The sequence below is a fragment of the Gracilinanus agilis genome, chromosome 3, assembly GCF_016433145.1.
Source record: "Gracilinanus agilis isolate LMUSP501 chromosome 3, AgileGrace, whole genome shotgun sequence".
NCBI lineage: Eukaryota > Metazoa > Chordata > Mammalia > Didelphimorphia > Didelphidae > Gracilinanus > Gracilinanus agilis.
In genome coordinates this window covers 275604555-275625011 of record NC_058132.1, presented here as the reverse complement: position 1 = coordinate 275625011, position 20457 = coordinate 275604555, and the positions used below count along the sequence as shown (strand labels likewise).

At 35.9% G+C, this 20457-nt stretch overlaps 1 protein-coding gene across 1 annotated transcript in view; it reads left to right on the top strand.

Annotated features, from left to right (window-relative positions):
• Positions 1 to 343: 343 nt before the first annotated feature.
• Positions 344 to 20457, top strand: part of ARL6IP6 (ADP ribosylation factor like GTPase 6 interacting protein 6) — a 59092-nt gene continuing 38978 nt past the window's right edge. The window contains exons 1-3 of the mRNA XM_044669871.1: positions 344 to 711; positions 5716 to 5772; positions 19987 to 20119. Coding sequence (XP_044525806.1) covers positions 348 to 711; positions 5716 to 5772; positions 19987 to 20119 — 554 coding nt within the window. The 5' untranslated portion in view covers positions 344 to 347. The remainder of the gene's footprint in view (positions 712 to 5715; positions 5773 to 19986; positions 20120 to 20457) is intronic.

The window sequence follows — 20457 nt, the reverse complement described above, 5'->3', positions numbered from 1 at the left end:
GCGGTGGAGGCGGAGGTCTTGGGACTGGGACCTGGCACTGCGAGGGGAGGGGATTGTATTCTGCGAGGTGCCTGCCTTCCTAAGCCATTCTCTTCCCCACATTCCCCCACTTTTCTTCCTTCCCTCGCTCTCCCTTCTCTCGTATTCCGTGGTGTCGGGTTTATCCCCTGATGTACTTTTTCCTGGCGCTTCTGCTGCCTGCTCCCCTCCCAGGGGGCGCACCCCCCTTTCCTCAGCCTTCGTTGGTAGGCACCCTGGAGCCTTCGGGGCGCTAATTGGCCAAAGGGAGGGGAAGGGGAAGGGAGGAAATCCCTGAGCTTCCGGGTTCCGTTTCCCCTTTTCCCGCCATGTCGTTCCTGGCTAGTGGGAGCGGCTCGATTCGCCTCCGTCGTGTAGGCCCTCCGTCCACCCTGCTCCTTTCTGCCTATCCCTCTTCCTCCCAGGGGGGGTGCAGTTGGGGGGAAGGAGAGGATGACTACGAGGATGATGGGGGAAACGAGGTGGTCCGGGACCTCCGAGCGGAGTTCTCTGCAGACACGCCGCCGCCGCCTCAGCCCCACAAACACAATGGGGTCACTCCGGGGTTGCCCGAGCCTTCTGGAGCTTCTCTGGGCAGACAGTGGCCAGTGCAGATCCTCTCTGTGGTCTGTTCTCTTCTCTTTGCTGCCCTCCTTGCTTTCCTCCTTGCTATCGTCTACATGATCGTGAAAGGTACTATAGCTGTAGAACGGGAGTGGGGTGGGGATGGGTGTAGAGGAGTGGGGTGAAGACCCTGGGTAAAGGGTGGTTGATGATTTCTGTTTACCACTTAGCCAACTTGAGCAAATGGTAGCTAAATAGGCAAAAGACAGCCCCTGCTTTCAAGGACCCTAGTCTAGTTCAGGAAAACTACGTGGAAACAATTAAATACATGCAAATCCATTCAGGTTAAAGGAGGAGGGGAGTGTCATAACTCATAGCAAACTGGTAAAGGCTTTTTGTCGAAGGGGCGATGGGGTCTTATGCTTGGATACCCTACAGTGATTGGCATGATGATTTAATTCTACTGAACCTGCTGCTATCTCTATTACTTGTAGCTGCTGTTTTTATTTTTTAAGGAAATAGGGAGCTTTTTTCCCCCTTTTATATAAGGCAGAAAAACAGTCAAATGGAAGTGCTTGAATTAGGGCCTCTTTCAAGTGGCTATTATTGACTCTTAACAGAGTACACTTTGACCCATTCAGGATAAAATTAGCAGTGGAGATTAAGCAGAAGTAGATTGATAACATCTCACTCTCCAGTATGGAATCCTCCCTCTCTATAGGATTGTTTCCAACACAAACATACTATCCCAATTTAATCCATTACTGTCTAACAACCATCTGACTTTGCTTCCTTCCATATGCATCCTCCCAGTCTCTTCCCATTGGTTTGGTTATGGACCCATTAGGACAGTTATTACCTGAGACCTGGACGCTACACTAGCAACTGTACCCTTCTCTTTACTCCTAGCCACCACTCTATTTCAGGCCATAGACAAATTTAAAACTTGCTTCCTTTTTTAAAAACCTATTTCTGTCTTAGTTACAACTCTTTAAGACGCAAGGACAAGGGCTAGTCAAACAGTTAAATAAATGACTTGCCCAAGGTCACACATCTAGGATATGTCTGGGGCCAGATTTGAACCCAGATTCTTGGTGCTCTAACTACTATGCAACCTATCTCCCTCTAAGGAAGCTTTCTAATTGGTTTTCATCTTCCCATTTCCTCTGGTATGAGACTGTTCTATATCTCATCCATTACATTTGTACAAATGTGGAGGTGGGGAATAATCACTTCAGCTACTAAATGAACCTTTACATCTTGTTACAAAGAACTCAGAGGCAGGCAAATGATCAGAGATAGTAGATGTTACTAAATATCTAAAGATTACTTCTGAAAGCTCTTTAAAATCAATTGAGATATTTAGCTCATTAAATTCTCTTAAGGATTGTTAATACAGGTTGTAACCAGTTTGATGGAGTCCATCCATCATATATTTGACAATTAACAAAAAAGATTAAATCTTAAAACAATCAGCAAATACAGTATAGATGAAAGGATTGGCACTGTGTTCCAGAGTCCTATTATGGAGTGGAAACAAAACAAAAGAATTAATCATTAAGAAAACAATGGAATCTGAAAAGACTTGAAAAGTCACCTCCAGAATCATTAAATTTCCTTCTCCCCAGTATTATCATCCATCTAGGTTTGCTTTGGTCACACCTCTGGGGATCCCCATACTGGCACTGAGCATAGTGTGGACAAACCCCATATTGGATGTGTTGCAGACTGTCAGTCTTCTCTTAAAGAGAGATAGATGGATAGCCACATATCCTGCTATCATAAGCATACCCAGGAACAGTGTAAAGTGTATCTACTGTGATATATTCTCTGGGATTATGAGCCAATTTAAATACCAAAAAAACAATGTTGTTCCAGCTTGGGAAATGCTATCAAAAATCATTTTGAATGGTTTTCTTATGTTTAAATTTAAGTAATGGATTGCTTGTAATTCTAGTTTTGTCAGTAGATGGCCCTACTGAGTAGGTTTTCCCTTGGCTAGGGGTTAAGGTCAAGGTGAGAATTCACAAGTAAGAGCGTGGTCCCTTTAAGTACTTCACACTTTTTAAGTATGTCACACTTTGATTTAATTAACTTTTGGGTGGAGGGCTGGGCTAGGAACCTTTTGTCTGAGGCTAAGTATAGGATTAATATAGATTAAGTAGCTGCTAAGGGTAAAAAAAAAAAATAAAAATAAAAAAAAAGTTAGAATGTGCTTCCTAAGCACGAGTTTCTCTTGGGCAAAATGCAGCTTTTCTGAGGCAAAAGGAGTTTTGTGGGGGTTTTTTGTTTTTTTAGGAGTAAAACAAGGTAAAAATGGTTAATTTCAATTTTAACAATCACTTTTTCTAAAAACAAAACTGAGCTAAGCTCAATGGCTTTTTTCCAAAGATTTTTTTACAAGATGAAATTGTTTGGGACACAGGAGTAGAGATGCTTTCCCTCTGAGAGGTTTTTTACAAGCTTTTCTCTAGGTGTGGCCCACAGTTAATTAAGAAATGAGCAGCCTGTTTGTTGCCAGTAAGGCAAACTAGCCAGCTGAGAGATATAATCCTTCCCAAAATCTGAGGATCAGCTAATTTAAAACAGTTTCCCAGGTGATGTCTTAGAACCTAGCCACTAAATTTCAAATGGCTGTGTGCTATTCTAAGGTAAAAGAAAAAAAAATTTTTTGAATTTACCTCTTTCAGCTGTATTGAGGTTTACAGAGTAAAAGAAGAGGCAAGAAGATATCAGAAGATTGAGAGTAACGGCACAATCTTAAGTGGTCAGCCAAAACTGCTGTAAGGGGGAAAAAGGGCTTTTATGGGTTCAATATATTAAAAGGTGGTCGCCAGAAGATTGCTCTAGTATCAATCCTCAATTAAGAATAATCAAGTCAAAATTGACTTTTATGGAAGTTTATTTACAATTAGGAAGGTTGAAGGTAGGGAAATTGAGAGAAACTCTGACCTGGACCGGGTAAGAATTTAGAGGCCCAACAGAGGAGCACAGAGGTTAATTAAACAAGGCTTCTAGCCAAAAGGCCTTTTACAATTAGAGAGGCCTCCAGAAACGCCAAAGGAAAAGAGAGTCAGCCTAAATTACCCACATGATAATTCAAAGGGAAGCAGAGGTCCCACCAGAGTCTCAGCATTCCAACACTTCTCCATGTACCAGAAGAGGTCCTCACCAGATGCTGTCTTCCACTCAGCCGACTGAGGACCTTCTCCTTTTAAAGGGGTCACTTATGGGTCACTTCCTGTTCCTCCTAATTTGCATGTTTAATCACAATAGACAATTCTCATAAGACCTCCTAGGGGGCAGGTCAGTTGACTCTAGCATACTTAGGTTATAGACCTCCCAGAATTAGAGGTGTTCTTACCTTTGGTGATTAAATCTAAAGATGGGCCGTGTGTAGACTTAATCTAGTTATCACAGATATATTTTCTCCAACCCTTTCTACGTACAACTGCCAAAATGATTATCCTGAAGTGCTGGTCTGACCATGCATGTTACTCCTCTACAAAAAGTCTTTGTAATTCCCTATTAATTATAGTAATAAATTCTATTTCATCATATTCTTTTTTGAAAGTTTTGCAATACAAGAAGTATATCTGTATAGTTTATAAGTAAATTTACATCTTAGAGATTTGGAGGCCCTGATCTGAATTTAGGCAATTTATCTTATCAGTGTCTTTTTCATCAAGTGAAGGTATTATCTACATATACCCTATTTAGAAGAACCCTTACAGAAATATATAGATATATAATTTATATTTTTAAATATGAAATAGTGTATGTATATATCACTATAAATCAAGTCAATAAATATTGTTTCTGTCATGTGCCAAAAACGGCATGTTCTCGAAAAGAGCTCATAGTCAATTGATGGAAACAGCATACAAATAACTATGTATGAACATAATATATACAGGATAAATAGGAAATAATTGAAGAATGGAAACCTTACAATTAGAAAAATTGTGAAAAACTTCCTGTAGAAGGTGAGACTTTAACAGACAACTGAGGAAAATTAGGAGACAGGGATGAAATAAAAATTAGGAAAATGCTTTGTTAGGAACTCGATCCAAAATCCACTTTTTCCTCTCATTTTCCATGATTCCAGATGGAAGACATTACTATCTGATATCCTGCCATTGGCCATATGGAAAAGACAGTTTAGCAGACTGGTTGAAGTTCTCTCAACCACCAAATAACCCTTTAATGTGATTTTTCAGTGCTTATTAATTTCCTGATTAAAAGTCCTTGTCCTGAGAGCTCAGTCTTTTAAGAGTTACTCTAAACTCATCCTCATCTAATCAGTTAGCAAGTTACGAAAATTCTGCCTCTGCAAGTTCTCATATCTGTATCCTTCCCTTTTCCAATCACAGCCATTCATCTCTCACCTGCAGTGTCTCACCTCTCTTTCACACTGATGCCAAAGTAATATTCCTGAAGCATAAGTCTGATCATGTTACTCAAAAAGTCTATGCCTCCCTTCTCTGGGATATAATAAAAACGTCTCTAACTTCAACTGAGCTTCCAAAATTATTACATATTCTGTCCTCAACTCTTTTTTTTTTTTTTTTAAACCCTCACCTTCCATCTTAGAATCAATACTATGAATTGGTTCCTAGGCAGAAGAGTTGATACAGGCTTGGCTGTGAGAGTTAAGTGACTTGCCTAGGATCTCACAGCTAGGAAGTATCTGAAGCTGGATTTGAACCCAAGACTTCCCTTCTCTATGCCTAGTTCTTAATCCACTGAGCCAGGCAGCTATCCCTACACCCTGTAAATTTTTTTATCTAGCCAAACTGGCCTCTTAGCTCTCCTTTACCTGTGATGTTCTATCTGCCTTTGAAGAGGCTTTTTCCTTATATCTGGAATGGGGTTTCTACTCCTTTGCTTCTGAGAAGGCTTTTCCTGATCACCCCCCCCCCCCCCTTATTACATTGTATTTGCTTATGTGTATACATATTTTACTTACTTAGAATGTAAAGTCATTGAGGGCTAGGATTTTTTTTTCCCCTAATGCCAGGTTTCCAAAAAAAAAAAAAAATCCAGGTTCCTTGTTCGTTTGGTGAATAAATGTTTGCTAATTGATTAGGAATTAAATTTCTTTTGAACCTAAGCCTTCTTTTGTATTCACAGAATTGCATGCTGAAAATTTGAAGACTGAAGAAGATGGTGTAGAGACTGGTTTATTAGGTATGAACAAAATAGGCAAATGGCTTACTTGAGTTTTTGCTTTTTCCCCAGGCATGAAGTTTCCTGTGCAAATAAATCAAGGTTGGGGGACTGCACCAAATGAAAAAATATAAACTAAGTTCTAAAGAGTAGTAGTGGAATTTAATCCTAAGTAACTTATTTCCTTCATTCCCTATTTACCTTATATTTTAAAGGCATTTTATACTCATCATTTATAGTAAATGGCCACATTTCTCCTTCCTAACAAAACAGAAAAATCCATTACTCTTCTGTCACTGAGAGGTAGAAAAATTATTCAATATGTTTTTTGTTAAGCAGTTTTAAGAATAATGAAATAGAATCATTTGAGAATGGTCTTTAAGTGATCAAAGTGCACAGCTGTTCCCACCATTTCCTCTAATGAGTTGGCTTTTTATCTGTTCTAGCTCCATGAGCTCTTTTCTTTCTAGGCCATTGAACTGCTGAATTCAGCCAACACTGAAATGGGAGGAGCTTCCTTACCTTAAGCTATCCTGAATTTAATATGGAAAAAATTGATTTAGAGCCAAGACAGGGTTGATAAAAAAAAAACAATAGCTAGGAAAATCATCCTTTCCCCTCTAAACCATAGAAACATTTTCCTGGTGTTACCATATAAAATTCATCTCCATGAGCATAAATTGTGAGGTACTAGCCTTTTTCTGAACCTCAACCTTGGATACCATACCAAAAAAAAAGATGCAACTTACTATCTTGTGGGAAATTGAGATTCTAAATGCTTACCAGACCTTTTAAAAAAAAAAAAAGACAAAAACTAAACCTTTAATCCTTCCCAGAATCATTTTGGCCTATTTCTAAGGATTTCCTTTGGCTTTGAGCTGGGCTGCTCTAGCATTAGGCATTAAGGCTATCTTGCTGTATTATTAAATATATCTTTATATTTCTACAAATTTCTGGAAATGCTGACATAGTAAAAGTAGTCTGAAGCATATTTACTAGCCATTTAAGTCTTATTCTATCCTTGGAAGAAGCTGGTTTTCTGCTATAGTGAACTAACAGCACACCTTTGTGACTTCTGGCTAGTGCCACCTATTATACTTCTCTAATAGCTAGTCCTTTGTCTTCCCTTTTGAAAACCCTGCCTCTTTTTAGTTGTCCACTAAATTCTTCTTTGTTGACTAGGTTATACCTCTACTTCTTAAGTCATTTATAGTATCATACCAATTTAGCATATTCTGACAGTAAGAAATGATTAAGCCTCTTATCTGTGACCCATTTCCCATGTATCTTTACTTATGTCTAGATCCAGGAAGTGGTCTTTCAAAATCTTAACCATTACTATTTCATAAATAGTAACATAACAGTAAAAAGTAAAAGCAAAAAAATAACAGGAAGTTTATTTAGAAGAGAAATTTATGACAAACTCAGAAGAAAATGGGCTAGAATGCTGATTTTGGATATTATTAGTTACAATTAAATTTTCTTTAAATGGTCTCAATAATAGTATTTATATAGCACTTGAAGGTTTGCAAAATATATTACATATTTTTCTCATTTAGTCCTTCTAGCATGTCTTATGAAATGTTAGTACTATTATCCCCACTTTTCAGATTAGGAAACTGAGTCTACAAGATGTTTAATGATTTCCCTAATGTTCATCCAGCTATTATGTAACTGAAGCAAGATTTGAACTTGTTTTCTTGACCTCCAAATCTGTTCACTATGCCACCTAGCTACCTAACTATGTACCAGTCTTGTTAATGAAACAAAATAGGTATGGGGAAATGCAGCTCCAAGGGATTATAAAATGACTGGAAAAAATAGTGAAGATAATTCCCTTCTAAATAATGTTAAATTAGAATATATGGAATTAAAAGGTTATTATAGGTGTGTGTGTATGTATGTATGTATGTATGTACAACTGAGGCTTGGGAGGCTGTTTGGGGCCTTAAGAGGGAAGGAATAACTTGTTTATAAATATGTATATGGGTTTGTACGTTGTTCCTTCAAGAAGGCAATAGCACATTGGATCCAGAACTTCAGACATCAAAAAGCTGTGACACTTCTAATCATTTATGCCATTTATTTGTTTTTGGTGGATTTTTCTAAAAGACTTCTAACAGTTTATATCACAGTGCAAAACTTAATAAAACATCTGTTAGTGTACAAAATTGGTGTCTTTCAGTCTCTAATATTTTTTCTGCTTTGTAAAAGCAAATACTCAGTCTTTGAAATAGCCACTTAAAGATAGGCCATTGCTTATATGAGTGTGTTGGATATTTCTGGAAAGGGAGCAAAGGATTTTGCCCTTCAGAACTTTTATTTTTTGATTAAATTGGCATATTCCTTTTTATATTTTGTTTTCTGAACAAAATTTTAGAACTTAGCATCTAAGGGGCAGCTAGGAGGCTCAATGTATTGAGAGTCAGGTCTAGCAACCTGTATTCAAACCTACTGTAAGACATTTGTAGTTGTGATTCTGGGCAAGTCAACCTACATTGACTATCTTATAGCTCTTCTGCCTTGGAAATTATTTTGAATAGCCAGTTTAAATTCTCTCTGAACACAATATTGTGTTGAGTATTGAGATGGAAGGTAAGGTTTTTTTTGTTTTGTTTTTAAATTTAAAAAAAAACAACTTAGTATATACTTTGCTCTTTGATAAAGCAAGAAGCACCGTTACAAGGATTTCAACAAAGGTGCATGTTATATGTTAAATTTCTATGATATTCTATGACAGGTGCAACCACAAAGATGATATTGTTCATCAGTCATCCTTATATTGACAAAAGTAAAGGTATAAGGTATAAGATTTATTCAGAAATGTTTGCTGTTATTGAGTCTGTCCAGAGAAAAATTCAGATACATAGGATTTTTCCTCTGAATATTAAGGTCCTCCAGCTGATCCTGTTTGTAGATGGCATTGTGTTGTCTGTCTAGAGCTCTAGAACTGTATAGGATCTCTGCAGTAAGACCCATAGTCATCTCAGAAACTGTTATATAACTTACATAGATGAAGAATACCATCTCAAATGAATCAAAATGATAGCAACTGATGAATGAGTTTTGGAGTCTATGATCTGTTACCTGAAGTGAATGGTACTTAAGAAATGGTGTAAAAGGGCAAGGGCATATGTAACTGGAAGAAGAGTGGGAAGATAACAAATGAACATCTTGAATTGTGGTAACAACTATTAATGGTCATTTATTAGAATTTAAAGAAGACTGAATATTAGATGGTTTGTGGGAGTACAAGCAAAAATCATAGGAAAAGGCATAAAAAAGCTATTATACATTAGTGGCAGTATTTTCTGCATTGGTAAGATTAAGGATACCAGACCTTCTTGGTCTTTTCCTCAAAGAAAGAGTGCCCTTCTGTCTTTGTAATCCTGAGAAATAGTTTTTGCTATCTTTCCCCACTGAGAAATTTCTCACTGCAAAGGAGATCAGATTCTTCGAAAAGGTTCTCTACTACATTCTAAGGTCACAATTTTAAGTATCGTGTATTCAGAGAGAATTTAAACTGGCTATTCAAAATAATTTCATCTGTGTACTTAATAGTATGGATTAGGGACTCCATTAATTGCAAATACAATTAAGTGTACAGGTGAATTGTTATTAATGATGCTATATAAACAGTATCTGTATTCTAAGGAAATGTGTTCATATGGAAATCATTGTTGGAATATCCAAATGATTAAAAATAGCATCTATACCATTTACTACTGTGTGACTACTTTTTTCCCCCATGAAGAATTGATAAGATTTAAAGATTGGATGTTGCATTTTTTTCACAAGAGTTACATAATTTTCCAAAATGCTTTTACTATTTAAAGACCATGACAGTGTCATACATTTTAGTCTGTAACTACTGCTTGAGTTCATCAAACTTCAAATTAAAACAAAGTAATTATATTTTTAAAGAATGTATTTTTAAAAATGACCTAGTATTCAATGGAGCTCTTTTTTTCCCCTCTAAATAACTTGAAGGTATGTCCTATTGTCAGTATCTAAAGTGTTACCTCTACTACAGTTGCTACCTAAATTCATCATTGTTTTCTCCTCCCCTTAGAATCAAACACGTTAGAGCTGAATCGAATCATAAACCTCTAGTTTTATTTTACAGACAAAGATGCAGGCCAGAGAATTTAAATAATTTGCCTGAGGTTACTTAGGGCCCAAGTGTAAATTAAACCTAGTGCCTCTCCAAATCAGGAGCCCTTTCTGGTATAGTCACTGCCTCTAAATTTGCAAGGTCTTATAGGAAGACAGTATACTCAGTACACAACCAACTAGCACATAATGCTTAAGATCTTAAGATTTGTCAGGTGTATCCTACATGAACAATAACTGATATGATTTTGGTTTGGTCAAGTATCACAATTTTAATCTAAAGCTATCAAAAAGTGAAGTATTATGTAGAGATGTCTTATAACATTCCAAAGTAGTTTGTCCTAAAATGCTGTATTTTCAAAACTGATAACATGACAGCTTTTAGAAATTATATGGATATGAGGTTATCATGTTTTATGTGATATGTAAGATAATATTGCATAATGTCTCAAAGTAGTGCCCTCTGAGTGATAAAGTATTTTTCCAAGTAGAAATTGCCCTCATAATATGAATGCAAAAACCAAAGACTCAAAGGTAGGTTATAATATCCTTAGGGCCATATTGGAATCAGGAGAACTTAAGTGTTTTTTTTCTTTTGTTCTTAATCTTGTTTGCTCACCATTTCTTAGAGCTGGCACCATGGGCAAAGAAATGTTTACAAAATAATTATAAAAAATAGTTCCTGCCCTCAGGGGTCTTTTTAGAAAGTAATCATTAACAACACACATTTACATATTGATTTAAAGCATATGAAGTGTGACACAAGTTTCTAAATTTGGTAGTGCAAAAGAAAATCATTATAATGATACACCTTTAAAATATGCAAATTGATGTTAAAATCTCATAGATACCCTGGAAACTATGTATTAATCTTTATATTTTCATATGTTAGATGGGCCTAGTACTTGAACCCAAAAGAACTATATAAAAGAATTTTCGATATTTGTGATAATTAGAAAATAAGGCAAAATTACTTGGTCCTGAGCAGTTGGAAAGTTTCCCTGAGAAGGGAAACAAATTCCACCTTGAAGAACATGCCTGCTTAAATGAACAGAATGGAAGGGAAAGTGAACATCCAGTCTGGTACATGAAGAAATAATACAAGTGAGCATCTGAAGAGCTAGCCAAGGCTGTCAAGATGTTTTATTTACTGACTCAGTTCTCATTTCTGGATTCTTTAAAAATTGACTACAAGATACAATTGAACAGATCCCATATATTGCAAACCTAAAAGCCCAAATACTGAAATCTTCCCACATAGACTTGTTAAATTATATTAACTGGTAAAAGTTCAATCCTTAAACCATTATTCAAAGTGGGAATGGCATCTATGAGAAACATCAAGGATGATGACTTGGCAAAAAAAAATGTAGTGGTAAATAGTTTGATGGATCAAATTGATCTAGATTATAGAAGGCATTAAAAACAGTATAGAAAAATTTGGGCTGTCCTATAGGAAGCTACTTTAGGTTCTTTAGAAATTAAGTTGAAACAGTGTTTCGGATTGTATGGGAGTTATAGGAGGAGGTTAATCTAATTATGAGAGGAGGTATTTACATTTTAAGAGTAGTAGAAGTAGGGACTGAGTGAAGAGTAAATCCAAGATATATTTCAAAGGAAGAAGCCAGACTTGGTGACAGATGGAAGTTAATTTGTGTCCAGTGACTGTGAATCAGTGTTTCTACTAGCTTCCCAGTTTAATTGAATAGTATAGTCTTTGTACTCCAGAAATCTAGTAAACCTCCAGTTTCAAATTAGAAAGGTCTGTATTAGGGAGTTATGGAATAGGAGGATATAATTTCCTTTCAAGAAATTAAAGTAAATCATTGAGATTAATCATTTGAAGTTGAAAAAACTAAATCCTGTCTTTCATACAGTTGGAAGGGCAGAAATTCTTGCTGGATGATATATTATGTGAACCAGGTAAAATTAATCCAAATAACATCACTTCCATGTACCAATACTACTTAAGCACTGAAAATTTCCTGAGGATGTCAGTGGGCTGATTTGAGAGATGATGAGATGTAATGGAGCTCAGTGAATAAATTTCTGGTTTTAGGAAGGGAAATGAGGACTGGGATTAAAGTTAGGTAATAGGCTGAGCAAATAAAAATGTGAAAGTAACTAAATAATTGAACCAAATCCACCCAAACATTTTTATATCCATTAGCTAGGCAACTGAGAAGAGGTATTGAACATTTTGCTATTTTTAATGCTAATTACTGGCAGATGGGGTTTGTTAGGTTCTTTTTCTAAATTTACTTTTTTTTTTTTTTTTTTTTGTCCAATTGGCAAAAACGTCAGAAGTGTACTGTAGGGAAGTTCTTGGAGCTTGAAAAAAAATGAAATTTTAAAAAGTACTAGGTAGGAAAAAAATGTCAAATGAGGAAAATACAATATTGGCATTGAGATAATAGTTTTAGAACAAGAAGTTATATAACCAGAACCCTTCATTTTATACATAATGATGTGAGATCCAGAGAGATTGTCACTCCCATTTTCTCAGGAAGATAGAAATGAAATTAGGATTTAACCCACTGTATCTCACTTTGTCAAATCAACATATGTCAAACTAATTTGATAATTCTATAGAAAATAAGTTGAGGAAAGGATTCATTATTTGAGAAATAAAGTTGGAAAATTTGCAAATATAGACTTAAGTAAGCTTAGACTCACTTTTTATACTGTATTAAATTTCAGCTTCTTGATAGTATTAAATAACTTATGGAAGAGAAGATAATCTGTCAAATACTGTGAATGAGATAAATCCAAGATACTGTATTGATAAAAATTAAAATTTCTATATAGTAATGATCAGCATTAAACATGGTATGATATTGCAAATATAACAAACAACAAAATTATGAGACTGGTAAAAAGTAGTCAAAGGCAATCTATTAGTTCTAAAGGAACTATTTTCAATTTACAAAAGGGAACAAATTATTTTTTAAAACATTCTACCTCATAAAATGGGGATAAGTTTTATATGATAATTTTGATGGGACAGGTCACCAATATAATTACACTCCCTGGTCCAATAATGTCATTATTTGGAATATGCCTAGAATATCATCAAAAAGGGAGAAAAAAGTTATAGCAGCATTGTTATTACAAAAACCGGAAACAGCTAATATTCCAATGTTAAATAGTTGAGGAATGGCAGAACAGATCATAGTTACAATTAAATTTGAGCAATATGTAGGGTGTTCTGGTAAATAGCCACATGAAATTATGACTGAGAAGCAATGAGCCAAATTTCTTTCATTTGTTATCTCTTAATACCTTGCATAGTACCTTGGACTAGGCACTTAAAGATCAATGAACATTAAGTGCTTGTGAATGGCTGGGAATACATTGAGAAACAAAAGAATCCCTGCTCTCAAGGAGCTAACAGTCTAATAGTTGAGATAACAAACAACTGCAAACTTTACAAGATAAAAACCTGTTGACTGATAGAGAATACACTGACTACAACTATTTTTTAAATAGATAAGCTTTATGTAGAGAAATGAATAAGTGTGGCCTTTTTATGATAGTTAATTCAACAATAATAGAATATAGTCATAAATATCTGTTTGTTTAATTATAATTGCAATTTCCTGCAAAAGTAGTTTTCAGTTACCAGATTTAGACCAAATAGGAGATAGGACTAAATATGTGATTTCATTGGTAGAGGGAATTTTGTGTCTGCTTTTTGCCAGACACATATCAAAAAAAAAAAAAAAAGGAAAAAAGACAGTTCCTGCCTTTGAAAAGCTTAGGATCTAATGGGGGAGACAAAAGGTAAACAACTGTACCAACAAGCTATCTATATACAGGATAAATGAGAAATAAACAGAGATGGAGAATGACTTCCTGTAGAAGGCCTAAGCTGGGTCCTAAAGGAAGATAAGATGTGGAGATGATGGAAAGCCCTCTATATATGGGGACCACCAGAAAAAAGGCCCAGAGTAGAGATGAGGTACTTTGAGGAAAGAGATGTGTTATTGGATGAAAAAGTGTAAGGGAGTAAGCCAACAGAAGTTTGGAAAATGTTTGTGGGAGGTAGGCTGTGAAGGACTTTAGAATGACGACAGAGGATCTTTTGTTTTAACCTGTAAATTATAGAGAGCTATTGGAGTTTATTGAGGAGGTGTGGTTGGGGGGGGCGGGGCATGCTCATATCTGCTCTTGAGGAAAATCACCTGTGATGGCTAAATGGAGGATGAACTAGTGATTAGACTTGTGACAAGCAGACCCACCAGCAGATTGGTCCAGCTGTGAGAAGGTGAGGGCCTGCACCCAAGTGCAGTATCAAATATTGAGGGGGAGGGGGAGCTTGGGAGGAATGTTTAGGTGAAATAAAAAAGCAAGAGTTTGAATGCCTCAACAGTAATAGGAAAGTTGGAAGAAGGGAAGGTTTAGGGAGAAAGAAAACTTCTGCTTTGGACATATTGAGTTTAAGATGTCTACTGAACAACCAGTTTGAGCAGGCAGTTGGAGATGTGAGACTAGGACTGAATAGATATGAGAATCATCAGCATAAAAATAATTGATCAGCAGTTTCTCTGCAACTCGTAATCTTAAAAGAATTTGTGGTAGGGGTAGCTAGGTGACTCAGTGGATAGAGAGGCAGACCTGGAAATGAGGTCCTGGATTCAAATATGACCTCAGACACTTCTAGCTATGTGACTCTGGGCAGGTCATTTAACTCCCTTACACTCTTCTCCCATGAAATTGATATTTGGTAATGATTCTAAGACTGAAAGTAAAGGTTTAAAAAGAATTTGTGGCATATTGAAACCCATTTTTTAGCTAATTTGGGTCAGAACCCAGCTGACTGATTTTGATTAATCGATGCCACATCTGTCCACCATACCACCTGCTTCTTTATTGAATTCACATAGTCCCAAATTTACAAAGAACCCGTACATTCAAATTACTGTTAAAAAAGCTGATTTCCCCTTTTGCCACAATCCTACATCCATGGTGGGGAGAGAGAGGGAGTGGGACTGTGGGGATGTGGACCAATCTGGTACTGGAAATGGAAAAAGAAAAGCAAGGGAAATTAAGAAATAACAACTTAAGGTTGATACTAGGAAATTCTTTAGACTGAGGTAACCTAGTGCTTCTCATACCTGGTAATCCTGTCCACCTAAATTAAAAATTACAGAATTATACCAGGAAGAAATGCTCTTTTTAGGAAGTCCCTAAGGCTCCAAAATAATTAGGCATTGTCTGTTGTTCAGACATCAATAATTCCTACTTAAGGAATGGGTATTTTGATTGGTGAGTGGGGGAAATCATTCTGTGACAAATATAGAGCAAACCTGAATATCTTGTGAGTCCTAAGGGAGAAGGGAAAAGAAAGGAGGTAGTTTAAAAAAAAAAAAAAGCATGTATTAATTAACAAGCCAAGGGCCAGCTCTAGTCCCCATAATTTTTTAATAAATTATTTCTATCTTCCATTGGCACTGTATCTGTCCCCTTCCCCTTCTCAGAATTCAGGTAATTAGCCATGAGTATCATAGCCCAGCTGTATTAACAATAGATTTTTAGCATTGTTTCTTGGGGAAAAGATTCTGAATTATAGACCTGGATTTCCAAAAGTTGTTTTGAAATGATTTATAGGTTGGTGATTGCTTTTCAAATATGGAGCAAGGTTCAATAAGCAAAAGATTTTTTGTAGATACTCAGCTATTGGGATCAAGATCTGAAGTGGGGAAAGGGGGAAATTCTTAAATCTCTTAGTATTTGAAAAGTATACTATCGAGTGCAGTATCAACATGAAGTGGTAGGTGTAGCCTTGGACTTGGAGTCAGGAAAATGTGTGTTGGAACCCATTCTGACAGTGACACTGAACCTGTCCCCAACACCTTATCTTTTAAGTTCTGGAGCTATGAGAGCTGTGAAGATCAAATGGGATAATGTGTGTCCTGAGAGACCAGCAAACCTCTAAGTGCTGTTGTCAGTACTAGCTATTCTCTAAGAGGTAAAAGAGTTGTCAGCCTTTATCAAAGGACAGTGTTTCTATAATAGATGTAGGGAGGGCCTCAGCCAGAAAAAGATAGGAATAATGATGCCAAATAAAGATATAAAGTACAATGTATAAGAATGATAGATGAAGTTACAAAAGAGTCCATATGAAATCACTTTCATTTTGTGCTGGTTTTACATATAGAATATTGTGTTTTAAGTCTAATGTTACTGGTTTCTGCTAGTTTTGATTAACTTCTTTCTATCTTAGTAAGTTTTATTTCTCCATTTCTTTCACTTCAATTAAATTTTATGTTGATTTGTAGGTCAGAAGAAAGAAAACTTTTGAACTGGGTACAGATTTGAGTGAAGTTGTGTCAGGCCCTGGTGACCACCTGGTTGGGGGTCTCGAGGGATAAGAATGCAGACTCAGAAGGGCTGGGCAGTGACTTAGTTTATTGATTTGAGGTGCACAGTTTATAGGGAAAATGATGTAGGCTAAGAAAATAGGTAAGCCTTTTTAAGAAACAATGATTGGCAGTGATTTACAAGATGGAGACAATGGATATAGATTGCCTTAGTGACTGAGCAGTGTTTTCTATAGTATAATAAATCACAGGTAACTTATCAATGTATGACCCAGTTTTGTATGGAATACTATATGTTCTTTTCACATACCTCTTGTATTATTATTTTCTTGACTGGACATCTAGTAACTTGGAAAGGAGAATAGATTGGGTTTGAGCAAAGGAGGGAAACTGTGTCTTACTGCTTCTAAGTTAATGGCTACTCAGAGGCCTTGCAGTTTGGGGTACACTGGGCTTGTTTCCACAGCCTTGCTGAACGGAAAGCCCCTGACTTCCTAACTACCCAGAAGTTTTACATCCTGGGGTGCATTGGGCATGGAAGCCCTTGATCTTCTTGTGTTGCTCCCACATCTGCTCCTTTTTAATTTGAATTAGACAAATGAAGCTGGAGTATTTGCTTGATATCAGTTTTTGCTTTCTGAAGTGGACACACTTGATGCCTGATTCTGTTAGCATCCAATTCTTGGTTCCATAAGACAAGCAAATACTGATTTCTCCTTTACTTATAAGTCAAATTTGTTTAATTTCTAAGTGTCCATGCTATTATGCTGCTATGGGTTATGTTCTGTTATGGAGTAATATAACTAGGATTTGGTATATATATATTTTCTTCCTAGTTAATTCTGCAATAAGTGTTTGGTATAAGATATTTGTAGTAAGTCTTGATCTATTATGCTATGCTATTTTCTAGTGGAATAAGAGTGAGTTTACATTTAGACACATTTTCAGTTTTTATAGAATAATGTACATGTTTTGGTAACCCTCAATATATAATAACAATTTTGTCAAAAGTAGGGAAAAGATTTAAACACTTTGACTTCAGTTAAGAGTCAGGGTTATTCTTTCCTTTTGAATGGTGGGTACAGTTCAATGGTCTATCAGACAACTATACCTGAACTCAAAATTAGTAGTAGCTGCAATTCCAGTGACTTTTACCTCAAACAACAAATCTCACCAGTTGCATCTTGAAGCTGAGAAGTTGAAAAGTTTTGATTTTACAAGTCATGATAACCAATTTTTTTTTCAGTAATTTTCCAGTTTTTTCCAAGTTTCAATACTCACAATGCTTAAACTATCTGGCAATTCTTCCCAGTTTATAGTATCTTTTGTACATCGTCATAACCAATTTACCTTGAACTTTTGGTTTACAATACAAATCAAATATCATTGCAAATAAACATGAACAATTTCTAACAAATTGCTTTTACACATAGTTTACATTTAAACACATATTTTCAGTTTTTATAGAATAAGGTACATGTTTTGATAATATTCAATATATAACAGTTTTGTCAAAAATCCAATATTTTTGTATCTATAAAATTTGCATGTTTTAAACTTGATATTAAGTTACTCTCAATGGATATTGATTTAAAACCTCAGAGCTTTCAAATGGATACCCCAAAATATTTTTACATAATTGATTTATATTATATTCTGATTATATTCTGATATAACTTTTTTGTATGTATTTTGCACTATGCTTTTACAGTATAGTTGACACATAATTACCTGTTGACAACTTGTATTTTAATGCATGTTCATCTTCAGTGGCATTTCACAATAACAGATTACCAATTTTTTTAAACCCTTACCTTCTGTCTTTGAGTCAATACTATGTATAAGGCAGAAGAGTGGTAAGGGTAGGCAATGGGGGTCAAGTGACTTGCCCAGGGTCACACATCTGAGGACAGATTTGAACCCAGGACCTCCCATCTCTAAACCTGGCTCTCAATCCACTGAGCTACCCAGCTGCCCCATGAATTAGTGTTTTAAAGGTGACTAAAGTCTATTCAGCTGGTTTGCTTAGATGGCATTCTAAAATCCTTTGTGATTTTCATAAAACATATATCTCAATATTTAACTTTTGGATAGAATTCAATGGTGGGATCAATTTGTCCCTTTTTCTGTCTTTTAGATTTCTACATTCCCTCTCTCATGGCCAGTGAGAAATGGAAGGAGAAATGTTTTGCAGATTAGTTTATTTGACTCTTGCTTTAATGAGAACATAGAATAAGATTTCTTTTAACCATTTAAATTATCTTAGAGTTTAAGAAATTCAAAAATCCATTAAAAATGTTGTTTTCTGGGCAGCTGGGTAGCTCAGTGGAGTGAGAGTCAGGCCTAGAGACAGGAGGTCCTAGGTTCAAACCCGGCCTCAGCCACTTCCCAGCTGTGTGACCCTGGGCAAGTCACTTGACCCCCATTGCCCACCCTTACCACTCTTCCACCTATGAGACAATACACCTAAGTACAAGGGTTAAAAAAAAAAATGTTGTTTCCTGAATTTTCCAAAAGGTCTCTGTCTCCTTCATTCTTCCAGAATGAATGGAAAAGGAAAAGAGGTTTATTTTTCCCCAAATGTAACCCTCCCATTGTGATCACAGACAGACAAAATAAAGACTACACACATATCATGGAACATAGAACATAGACTGATCATAGACAACATCTCCTGGATATTTCATGTATACTCTAACAACATAGAGCATAATATTATGGACTAGACTGTTCTTTTTATCCTGGTTAACCCTCAGCTGCTGGGCCATTAAAGTCTGGTGCATCTTCTGCCAGTCCCAAACATATTGTGCTTTGCTTCGAGTCTTACTGGTGGTGGAAAGTCTACGCCAGACCTTTAATGCTATGACTTTAATTTGCTGGTATGCTAGTGAATTATAAACCAACTGATTTTGAATTACAGCATAAACTCCTTGCATAGTAAACATGTCATAGGTAATTCTAAGCTAACTAGACTCTTTTTTTTTTTCATCCTGGCATAAACATCAGTTGTTACAAATCATATCTGCATGACTGAAGAAATCTGTGGAAAAAGGGAGGCTCATTAATAATGAAGGAAGAAAAATAAAAGAATGCAATGTAGTTATCTAATTAACAAGCTTTTTTACCTTTCACAAGTTAGTCAGAAAAGGAGTTAACTTTTCTTGAGGACTTAAGGCTGACATTTGACAAATCTTAATTCTGAATTACTTTTCATGCTCCAATAGATTTCTTAAAAAACCACACTCTTCTGTACTTTTCTTCTGCTTGTTACTATGAAGTGGCTCTGATACCTGCCTGAATAATTCCCATGCATGCCACATTCCTGGAGAAATTGTTTGTCTGTCTTATGTACCTGAGCTTTAGTAAGAGTTTGATTGAACTAAGTGCAGGGCTTGTTGGTTTTTGAAAATTAAGACTTTTAAAATGGTCTGTAATTATTACTAAATGGACTCTTTCCAAAGGAAAAAAAAAACTGTGGGCAGAACTGGTTTTTTTGCCTAAAAAAAAAAATCGTGGAGTAGCTAGCCTCTTCTGGAAGGGGTAGAGGAAAGAAAAATTTTGGTTGTTTTGAATTTTGCTGTTTCTGAGAGACTGCCTTATCTATGTGTAGTTTTAAATTTCCTTTCTGATTTTTCAGCCTTCTGATCTCTTAAAGGGTCTAACGGCAGTGTTTTTATAGATCTCATAGTTTTACTCCTAGATGTAATTTTCATCTTGAACCCTAAAGAAGAGTGTCTCAGTAATTGCCAGCATTTTGAAACTTACAAGACTTTTTTTTCTCTTTTTCTCTCTTATTAAGGATTCTGGACTCTGCTTGTTATATCCATAACAGCAGGATTTTCATGTTGCAGTTTTTCTTGGACAGTGACTTATTTTGATTCTTTTGAACCCGGAATGTTCCCTCCTACTCCTCTTTCACCAGCCAAGTTCAAGTAAGTATTTTTGCCTTTACATATTGCCTCTTCAGTCCTTTTCTGTCTGTGAATAGCAATAAATAGAAATGTGCATTATTTTTGAAGTGATTTGATTCATAGGTCCAAACCGTCTATCCATTAAAACAAACATGTAGCAAGTTTTTTAGTTCATATGCTTTGGTTTTGCCTTTAAAAGTGAAAATGAACATAGTGTAGACCCTATCTAATTTTTGGCTCTGCTACATGATTTAGCATGTTATTTTTATAACAAAGCCAAAGAATTAGACAAGAGAGCCTATGTTATACATTTTCATATATGTATATGTGTGTGTGTGTGTATTTATATACAGACACAT